Raw genomic sequence first — 11915 nt, 5'->3', positions numbered from 1 at the left:
CAGGAGCGACAAAATTCATTTGTCATGGATGATGCCTCTGCGGCAGATCACTCATCTGGTCTGCGTTCTCAACCTATTAGCGATCCTAATCTGCGTGGTTTTTGTGGACTTCACGGTCTCAGTCCTCCTCGTTTTGGTGGACTCACTTAGCAAACCAGTTTGACATGAAATATTTGGGGCAGCAAGGAAAATCCTTCGGATGACCATTCTTTGGGATAGAAAAAAGAGAACTCAAGCTATCTCAAAAAAATTACATTCAAAAGGTAGTGGACAGGTTTGGTATGGCAGATGCTAAGTCTGTAAGCATTCCCTTAGCCTCTCATTTTCAGTTGTCTTTTCAACAATGTCCACAAACAAAGGAAGATAAGGAGTTTATGGACCATATCTCTTATAAATCTGTTGTTGGGAGTCTTATGTACGCTTTAGTATCCAGTCATCCGAATATTGCTTATGTAGTGGGAGTGATGAGCAGATTTATGGCAAATCTAGGTAAAACACATTGGGAGGCAGTCAAGTATATTCTTCGGTATCTTAAATGTACTTCAGATTTTTGTTTATGTTTTGGGAAGGGAAAGGAAAACTTGCAAGGTTTTTCGGATTGATGGTATGGTTACAACTCTTCTTCAACGAATTGCATTTGAAGCAATCAGATTTTGCTTTGTTTTGTGATAACCACGGTGCTATTTTTATGACTAAGCATCAGGCATCTCAGCCTTGGTCTAAACACATCGATGTTCATAGCAATTATGTTCGTCACATGGTTGAAGAAGGCAAGTTCCATGTAGACAAAATTCACACCGAGGAGAACCTTGTTGATGTGCTCACCAAAGTTGTTACACAGGAGAAGTTCGAGTTTTGTCGAGCTTCTCTCGACCTTTCCAACATATGACAGCAGGATTGAGTGGGGGACTCTCTTTGTTGCAGCAGTTCATTGGCCTCCAAGTGGGAAATTGTTGGAAGTGAATTCCAACAGTTGCGGGCACAACTCTTGTCTTTTCCACTTCCCTTTCGTGGCTATCTTATAGAGTTGCTTGCATACCATTTTAGATGATGATTCTCTAGTGAAAACTACAGCTATTGTAAATGTAAAACAGTTTTGTATTCTTAATAAAATGATTACCCTGCTTTGAGTGTGGATGTAGGCAAATTGCCGAACCACGATATATTGTGTGTTTTCTTTTGTCTCGTGTTTTAATTTCTTTTAATTTCTGCACTCTTTAAACTCGTTCTTCTTCCTATCAATAATTATAGTTGCAATGAATATAATACATTATTTAATGTAATATTAAAATTTATTTAAATTTACTTTTAATTTCCTATCTATCTATCTGTTGAACTTCCTTTAATGCAAGTTCTAGTAGATTAATTAGCTTTGAATAGTTTGATCCCTCCTTTAATGCAAGTTCTAGTAGATTAATTAGCTTTGAATAGTTTGATCCCTAGATAGTGTTAGTGGTATTAGCTTTGAATATTTTGAATATTTTGATACCTAGATACTGTTAGTGGTAGATGATAACATTGAGTTTTTTTAAATATGTATGAAAGAAAATTTTGTCATGGAATGTACACTTTCAAAAAATAAATTTTTTAATACTTATTTATTAAGCTCTTTTTAGATTTTTAATAATAAATCTAATGATTTTTTCTTAGTTTTTAAAAATATATTTTTTTATTAATCTTACTTTTTAATTTATTTAAACTCTTATTAATTTCTAATAAGAAATATAATAACTCTTTTTATCTATTAAAAATATTTTAAAATTTGATATCTTTGACTTATTTTACATAGATTCTCTTTTGATAATTATTGTTGAAGTCATATGTCCTTGAATTCCAAAGTCTTCCCTTTACTTATTGTATGCACAATCTTTCCAAAATTATTTAATATTAAAAAAAAAAAATTCTATAAACTTAATATGATTTGACATGAAAGAATCAAATGAATTAAAATATATAAAATAAAAAAGACAAAAAAGAATATTTTTATAAATTTAAAATGATTTGACATGAAAGAATCAAATCAATTAAAATATATAATATAAAAAAGACAAAAATAAATTTTATATCTACTATTTGTGATATGATGTGAAACAAAAAATAAATATATAAAGAATAGAAGTTTCCTTCAAATTTTTTAATTCTTTGATATGATTGATAAAAAAATTGAGAACATTGATTGAATGGATAAAAATAGTAATAAAAACTAAAAATCTTAAATAATTTATGAACTACAATTGTCTTTTTTATTATATCTAGATTTATTTAATTAAAAAAACCCCAATTTTATCTTCCTTTTCCCTCTAGGCTTCTAGCCTTCAACAATTATCTTTTAGGGTCATTTGCCATAAAATCAGATATACCGATTTAAAGATGTCGGATTTGATATGGATTAAAAAAACCTGGCCACTGAAAGATCCGGCGTCATTTTCCGGCCAACTTTCCGGTTGAAATCTTCTCGCTATGTATACAGTTTCAGGTGAAGAAATTTCTTTTACACAATTTATAGATTTAGCAGGCTGCAATGGAGCCACTGTGAACAGGAAAATCGCAACAGTGCTTTCCAGGTGACCTTGGTGTTAGAATCTTCTTCCTAAATTTTTCGGTAACCTAGCTGTACCATGGATGGGTCAATGCTAAATTTACTCAGTAAGTGTAACATTATAGTTACCAAATCCTGTGGGGTTTTGCCTAGATTGTGTTGGATTTGAGTTTTCCAGATGCATTGAATCGGACTAAACCAATCGGCCATTGTATTCTGATATTATCCTCTTTTGTTTTGTTAATATCGTGATTCCACTCTCTGGAGATTCAATTTCCCAGCCAATTTCTCTGCTTAGCCGCGCAATTAAGAGTTTACATGTGTTTATTTACATAATGTAATTTGAATTAGGTTTTCTGATATTTTCTCAGAATTCTAGGTTTTCGGATTTTTTCTCCCTTACAAATCCTAGTTTCCAACCTCGGTAACTGTAATTTATATGGAATTTGTTAAACAGGGTACCATATTGTTGGCATTGTTGCTGTTACAGGAGATGTGAAATGTGTGGTTCCAAACTGAGAGGGACTCCACTGCGGAGTTTTGAACCTAGGTTAATATTACAGTAAGGGTAGTGGTCCATCTTAAAGCTAGGCAACAGCCAGGCAAACAAGTTTCCATATCGAATAGGTTTTAGTTTTAGTTATCTGTAATATTGATATATTCTTAGATGTTTAGTGTCAGAATGAAAACTATCAGAATCACAAATCAATCTTTGGACAGGAATAATATAGAGGTGATTAGGTGCCAAATGTCCATAAATTCAATACCTATTATCTTGTATAAAATGTCATTTAAATTCTCAGTTGTGGCTTGACTGGTAAGGTTGGGCTTAGAATTTTTTTTCAGATCAGGATAAGGTTAAGATCATAAGACAAAAGAATGCAAACCATGTCACTAGAATACTCTTTGTAAATGTCTTTAATGCTTCAGATCCTAGAAACCTGCTTTCTGCAACTGGATCCCTCATAAACCCTGAAAATCATTATCGTTTATGTTTTGATTCCATGAAATACTGATCCCTGAATCATGCTTATTTATTTAGGGACTAACCTAGATTGCAAATTACAGAAAATGATTTTTCATCTTTTTTGTTTTGTAGCCTGAGATTCTCTTCTCTGCAGGGTTATTTTCTTGTTACCTTAAAAAATTTGAAATATACATTAAACCTTGATTCTACAACAATAACAAGTTCTTTAAACTAGTTTTAATGTGGCAGATATGACTCTGTTGAAAAATCAGTGACAAATTCTTAAGAACGTAAAACATAAACTCCAAAAAGTATGCTTATCACTCTGCAGGAAACTTGACAAATATTGTTTGAATTCAAATTTTCTGACAACTCAGCATGTGCATAAGATGAACCTATGAGAATGAAAATTAAAAAATTGCTTTAGCAGTTACACATTTTTAATCATTTAGTTTTATTTTCTGGATTAGGTTCTTTTTGGGTGCTGGTTACATAATACTAATTATTACTGGCCTTTTGAGGCAGGACATCCTTAACTCTTGCAATTTTTTTTAACATTGAAAGCTAATGTATTAACTAGCACTTGCTCCCTAAGATTGAATGGGCATGCGAACAGGGCCATTAAGAATGTTATGGAAGCATATTATTAATGTAATCAAGTTCAGATCAATGATTTAGATTTACGAAATATTTTTCAATATTATATAATTAACAAAAGTTAAGATCGCCAATAAGAGAGATGAATTATTTGTTAATCCGAACTTGAAGTATGTTAATAGGTTACTACACTTAAAAATGAATTGAATTTCTCTTCTGTGTAGGGTTATTCACTTGTAACCTTGGTTCTACAATAATAATCAGTTAAGCTGACACTTTAAATTAGTTTATATGTGGCATATATACCATCTCACTAATAGATTGGGTGGTTACTTTGTTGGGAAAGCAGTGCAAAATTCCTAAAGATTGTAAAACATAAACTCTAAAAAGGATGCCTATCACTTTGCAATAACTTTAAAAACTCATGTTTGAATTCGAAGATTCTGACGGATAAGCATTGCTCCGCACAAGCTTTATAAGACTCACACAACCAAATTAATTTATATCTATATTTATATATATATAAATGGTGTTCATGACCTACACAAAGCTGGACTGGCTAGGCCTTGAACTCACAACCTGGAATGTATTACAGGAAGCAGGAATTGAAGCCTCAAGCATGAAATACTGTAAAGGGAATTTATGTGCACTTGCATTCACATTGTTGATGAAGTTGAAAATATGATAATAATGTCTGCACGAAAGTCAGAATGAGCAAAGTGCATGCTCCCATCACTGATGCAGCTCGCCATGGCTTTGAAAAATATTCTTGTACGAGTTCACCAAATAGAACTCCATACCTACTTCTGTAATATTCATTTACAGCCATGATTGTATTGTCGATAGGATCATATGGGCTTCTCCATATTGATCTGCGGATACCATTCCATAGAATGCTTATCTCTTTATCACTTCCTAAACTACTATGGATGATACCATCTTTCTTCAGAACTGCAACATCATTAGGAGTGTCGACCAATCTGTCCATCAGGTCTGCATAGCAAGTAAACACTCTACTTTTCCACTTCATGAATGCTTCCAGTGCCACCATATTCCTCAAGAAAACATCTGTTTTGTAATCCATCTCTATACAAGGGAGGAACAATGTAGAGCTGGCTCTATCAAACCTTATCTCTTCGGATGCCCAAGTGAAAGGAGAAAATTTCACCCCTCTCCTGTGTAATTCTGCTGCTGCTGGGAGATTTATTTCAGCTGTACGTGATTTTTGAGACAAAAGCCCCCTAAATCTTGATGTCATCTGATGAAGAAACTTAAAAACAACGCTCCTGGGTATAATTTCATTATGATCATCTCCGATGGTGACACTAGTCCGAGCAGGATTTGCCTTCGGCACGATGAAATTATAAAGGCATTCCAGTATGTGTCTCTCATCAAGCAAATCATTGTAGGATTCTCGTGTATAAGAACGATAAGAATCTCCAACATGCTTGAAAGGGGAGAAATTTTTACAGGCACTTGAAATAGTCATTTGAAGCCTGTCTAAAGCTTGACTATCTGACCCAGTTTGCCATTCCAAAACTTTTTTCAAAATGAAAAGTGGGATTTGGTTCTCCAGCTTAAATATATCAGCCTGAAGTGGGAAGAACAAAGGGCTCTTCCTTTCTGGGTGAAAAACAGCTTCCATGTTCTGAAAATAAGGGTTTGTGTGTTGAATTCTAGGGCTTTCATATTGGTCATAACAACCAATAAACTCCAGGATAAATACAGCATCTCGAGCCATCATCCATCCTAATACTTCATCTCCACATTCAAATTCATCATTGTAGCTGTTCCTTATCTCCCCTGCAATATTAGTTAGATCTTTAACCAAATCCTCAAAAGCCCCTCCCTTTGCTTTTTTCTCAACTTGTATAGTAAGCTTAGATTTGTATCTTTCAGACTCAAACAGTTCAAGTTTAAGATGATGGTATGGTCCAAGAGAAACTACCTGTGGTATATACACATCTGGCCTTTCAATACACAGGGGCTCTGGTATGGTGAAGTTGTATGGATGCACATGAGATGCCATGCCTTGTTCTTCTCCCTGCTTTTGTGTGTTCTTTATTTGTTCCAGCCATTGAGAAACCCCCACTTTAGGAACTGTCATCTTTTTTGACATTAAAACAGTAAAATTAGGAAATGGATTGGGATCCAGCAACTCATCATTATATTCGTAGATATTTATACCACTTTTGTGCAAACATGAATCATGTGGTCCTATTCTTAATATTTTTAATTCCTTAGTCATATGTTTTGAGGAGTACATTCTGTGTATTTGACTATAGAACTTTTCTTGATTCCCTTGTCTAGTTTCCTACTAAGCACTTCCCAATTGCAAACAAATTGCAAACAAGAAACACGATATTAATTTGACACGCCGCCTGTTTTTGTATAGACAGTGGGCCACCAATTGCTCCAGTGTAGAAACCAACAATTTGATAGCATAGTGTCTCCCAACTCATTGAACGGTGATATTTTATAAATTAAAGGAATAATCATTGATCACATGATAAAACATAATTAAATGCTGATTTTACGTGCCCTTTAATGCTTCAAAGGCTATTATACAAGCTCCCTTTCAATGCATGAACATGAAGAATAGGCCAGGCTGCTTACTAATCCTTGTCATTTAGTTGTGCTAGGAAAACAAAGCTCTAATTTTTTGTTCAAGTTGTATGATATCAGCATCTGCAACGATTTGTTTTATGTTATCACGAACATGCACGGTGTTGGTCAGTTTAAAAAATCATTCTGTTTAAATTTTACAGGGATTTACAGGGATATTCACAAAGTTGAAATCAGTTGACGAGTAAGTCTGGGGTCTTATGGAGAGGCTTTTTAAAAAGATATTTTTTAAGTATGAAAATTGGGTGGGGCTAGAAATTGTCTCACTCGGTTAGGAATATTTTATGTCACTTGTCAATCCTCTGAATTTTAAAAAGATAACTAAATATATTTACCACCAACTTGTTTTAATTTAAGAGCTTAATTTGAATCTGCACTACAAAGTTAATAGGCCTGCCAGCTTTAAATCTACAGTATGAAATTCATGGGCCCACCAGCTTTAAAACGTTCCTAAAAAAACTGCAGCTTTAAAACATTCCTAAAAAATCTATAGTATGAAATTCATAGGCCCATCAGCTTTAAAACATTCCTAAAAAATCAGCAATATGAAATTCATGGGCCCACCAGCTGTAAAACATTTCTATTCTATTTTTTAGGAAGCCCCCTTCCATGGGACCCGAGCCTAAGATATTAACAAACTTATTCACATTTACAAAATTCAAAACTAAATCAGTTAATGATATAGTCTAAAACATATAGCTAGTTAATCATCTAGGGAGAAAGAATTGATCTCATGACCTACATGGAACAAACCAAAAGCCTTTAATCAATTTCACCCCTAAGACTATTATTGTCCAACATTTTTACTAGGATAGTATAAGTTATTGTTACTTTAAAATCGATTGTCTTGATAATAGGTACTCATAATCGAATAGAATACCTACAAGTAAAACATAGTGTACTCATAATGTGATCTATATTGCCTACAAGTAAAACATGGCTTAAAGCACAACTATTTTGACTTAAAAGTACAACTATTTTAACGTGATGTACACCTACCACCTACGATTTTTCGTTTCTTTTTGGACACCAATGTGACCTTTGATGATTTGGACCCGAAACCTTAATTACGAGTATGAGCCTTGCCAAAAGAACTATTACAAGTACTTTTTTAAAGAGTGATTCAAAATTACCACTGTAGACACCTAAAATTGTCCTGTCTAATTAAATAAATATCTTTATTTATTTAATTATTTTAAGCCTAATTCTTCTATTAATTAAATAAATCTTTATTTATTTAATTAATTCATTTATCCTCTTCTAGCCTTATTTCTCATTTAAATAAATAATCTTTTTTCTTAAATTAAATAAATATTTTGTTTATTTAATTGATCCCACTTCTTCTATTAATTAAATAAATCTTTATTTATTTAATTAATTCATTAACCTTTTCTACCCATGACACGTCATTCATCTCTTAATTCCTATGCTACCTACCCTCTTATTATTTTATTATTTCTTCTACCTACCCTCTAATCTTAACCGGCTATTTATCTTTTACACCTCTCAATCTTATCCTTCCATTTCTTATAGTGTCTTCTATATAAGGAGATTCTTCCTTCATTATCAATCCTAATCAGCTAAGCAATCTAATCAAGCATTCTAGCATTCAAACTTTCATATGCGATCAAACATACTTGCAACCACATTTTCGTTCTTTGTTGAACTCTTGTGCACACATAAAATCTGAGAGCAAATATATCAAGCAAGATCAATAGAGATAGGAAGAATGGAGATCCAAACCCTATTGGACATGTGATGGTATAATCTTTGTGATTTTATTTTATTTGCATTGTCTTAGGTAATCTTCATATGTTATGGTGGATCTTTGTTGTTGTTAGGCTAGGGTTTTGTGGTTGAATCTATTTAGTCTTTCAATATTGTTGTTTCCACTTTTCACCATAAACATTTTGGCACGCCTGGTGGGAATTTTGTCTCTTTTTGCATTTAACATATTTTGTTGCAGATTTTGTGTTTTTGAAGTGGTAGGTTTGACATTTCCAACAAAATTTTGACAATTCCGCGTCTACGCATCTTGTAACCATGTTTTTTATTTTCTGCCACGTCTGTGACATTTGCAATCGCATGTGTGTTTGGTTTAGCAACATTTTATCTTTTTACAAGGTTGCGTCTATGATTTAAAGCCTCGCCTATGAATCTCTTAGTCCCGTCTATGTTCTGGAGTCGCGTCTGTGTGGTATAGGTTCGTCTACGATGAATTTAGATGTGTTTGTGATTTTCTGCTGCGTCTAAGTTAGGTTTAATCGTGTCTATGTTTCAGATCTTGCATTTCCAATTTTTGATCCAGTTTTGAGGCTTTAATTCATCATTTGGATTTCAAATCTATTTTATTTCGGGCTAACATCTTGTGATCTAGCTAATACAATTGGTGCATCTTGTCTTGAAAGCAAATCGTTTTGTCGAAGGCCCCTATTTCACAAAGTCTTTTGGATCTAAAATTAACCTAACTTGTTTGCTTGCAAGAGGGGGTAATCATTTGAAACAACCCAAAATACTAACAAATCTTTGTTGCAGGATCTTGGCAAGGGCTTTTGATCTTCATTTGTGTGCCTTGTTTTTATAGATTAGCAAACACTTCAATTGGTGCACTAAAATTGAACTAGTGTCTTTTGTTTCTTGAGTAATAGGCTCTTTTTGTTTAATCTCTAGAGGGTCTGTCTCCTCGTGTGGTCATTATGACTACTAGTGAGGAGAGAACAACCCAAGTGGTAACGAGGAAAAACCATCCTCTTCTGAACCACTATAAATAATTGTATCCATGGTGAAAGCCATGGGTAACATGTGCTGATTAGTTCATACCAACACTATGTCTCCCCATAAACTTGTTTGATCAAATTTATTTGATCAGTTGTAGGGCATAACCCCTACCGGCTGGGAGCCTTCTGTATTTACAGAGTTGAAAGTGCCACATGTATGGCCACATGAACGGATGCCCTTACTAGCACATTTTTTTTTAGAAAGCCAAAATCCTTCTAGTTGTTGGGGGCAGGAGTTTGGACCTTTGGAGCGGCCCAAACACATACGGTTTTTAGTAGAGATACAAAGTTCGCCACGAGGAGTTTTTGTGGGGACTGATGCTTGGCTGCCCCAAAGAAGTGGGTGTCGAGGGTGGAGCCAATGGGGTCAGTATCTAAGTATCCACTCTAAATAGCGTAGCCTTGGGGGAAACCCCATGTGGGATCAAAAACTAATGTTTTGGCCAACCATAAGAATTGTGCTTGTCTTTTTTTAAACATTCAACATTCAAGATCAAACATCAAAACATTGTGTCTTTTGTGTCTTCAAGTGTATGCAAAACATTTTTACATCAAACAACACACTTTCTTTTGAGTCATTTTTTGAGTCTAAACACTTGCAAACATTGAGTCCTCATCAACATTTGTGTCCTCTTGTCATGAAAAATAGTAAAAAATTCATATTTGGTCACAACAACAACTTTACAAAATTGAAAAAATTGCACTCAGTTTCTGGAAACGCATCTGTGCAGTGTTCAAACACGTCTGTGTAGGGCAGAAACATGTATGTGTTCTCTTAAGAAAAATGCATTCACAAAATCTCAAAAACGTGTCTGTGTAGTGTTCAACCATGTCTGTGGCATTTAACCGTGTTTGTGAAGTATACAGGCACGTTTGTGTTCAAAATTGGAAAAATTTACAATCCAGCAAATAAGAGCAGTTAGTTTCAGACTTATTGAGCTTCCTAGGTTATCTCTCTGAGTTTTCATGTAGCATTCAACCTATTTTTGGGTCTCACAAATTTCATCATTGTTTTACACCTTGCACTAAATTCACATTTGTCTAAACTTGAGTCAAAAGGTCACTTGTTTGTCCTCATCTTACTTTATCAACACACTACATACAACAACATTTTGCTAAGTGGTCCCTCATCAAGGCCTATCACCTTTGGGTCTCATTTGGTCTTGCTTAGAGTCAAGGTCAACTTACCTGATCAAGAGAAACTATCATCTCTTTGGAAGCCACTCATACTCTACTACATACATATTTGGTCTTACACTTTGGACATTGCAAGTAAACCTCAGATTCATTTACATTCCATCCAACTCTTGGTCTTCGATACTCTTTTCCATTTTCATCTAGTCCCACACATCTTGGTCAATACCTAGTTCATGGTTGAAGCCCGTTCCCAAAAATATAGGAGAGAATCTAAAGAGGCTCAAGTGTTCGCAAACATGAGTGCCTATGAGTATGAGAATGATGTATTTTTCAATTCTGATCATACCACATTACCTGACATGGATGCCTATAGAGACATTCCAAATGTTGAGAACATGGATAACACAAATAACAATGATACACACAATGACAATATGGACACCATTTTATTACATTCAGCAGAAGTGGAAGACTCCATTGTGGATCCCCGTTTCAATCGATTGGTTGAGGAAATAATGAGGAGAGATAGATAATATTTCTTACAAGTGATGGCCCAAACTAGAGCCAAGATTCCTCATGACTTTGACATGTCTCAAATAATGGAAAATTGGCCTTTGCAACAACCTCACCTCAACATGGATCAAAGGAGACCTAATAGTGGAGGCAATAGAGGACCACATCTTGTGCCTGAATCACCATCATCTTTGTTTCAAAAACCTGAGGTCCCATACACACATGGTCAAGCATATGATACTCACCTTCGCAGACCATTATGGAAGTCTTATGCAAAAAAATACACTCAATCACATACCAATGCTAAGGACCAACCACCAAAGCAATTGGATATCCAAAGGCATGATCAAAATTTGGACATAAAGAAACCCCATGTCAAATTTGGGGGCAACTGTTGGGAAAAATGGTGTCTCAACCTTGCATTTATGTGAGGTTACTATTTATAGTAAGTTTTCATTTGAGCACGAAATGGTGCAAAATTCTCCCTGAAGCTTTTAGTTGGTTAGATAAGCATTTCGGTAAAGTTTCGTCACAAAATCACAGCCGGTTTTGAAGATATTAAAATTTCCATTTTGGAGGGGTGCGATAAAGTGTTTAAACTTAATTTTGAGGACTTTAGAGGCTCCAAAACATCCTTAAAAGTGGGCATAACCAGCATAGCAAGTTATAAGGTGATAGAGCACTTCACGAGCTTTCTGGCGCTTCAAACGGTTCATCAATCGGACACCCGGTTCTCAAGTTATGGCCTCCGGAAGTTTGA

The 11915-nt window shown here is 34.6% G+C and overlaps 1 protein-coding gene across 1 annotated transcript; it reads right to left on the bottom strand.

The window, feature by feature from the left end:
* Nucleotides 1-4743: 4743 nt before the first annotated feature.
* On the bottom strand, nucleotides 4744-6210 carry LOC131037596 (putative UPF0481 protein At3g02645). The gene has a single exon (XM_059214415.1). The coding sequence runs from the start codon at nucleotides 6208-6210 to the stop codon at nucleotides 4744-4746; it is 1467 nt and encodes a 488-aa protein (XP_059070398.1).
* Between the last annotated feature and the right edge of the window lie 5705 nt (nucleotides 6211-11915).

Source organism: Cryptomeria japonica, chromosome 11 (genome assembly GCF_030272615.1).
Source record: "Cryptomeria japonica chromosome 11, Sugi_1.0, whole genome shotgun sequence".
Lineage (NCBI taxonomy): Eukaryota > Viridiplantae > Streptophyta > Pinopsida > Cupressales > Cupressaceae > Cryptomeria > Cryptomeria japonica.
The sequence above is the reverse complement of the archived record's forward strand: the minus strand, read 5'-3'. Positions and strand labels throughout refer to the sequence as shown.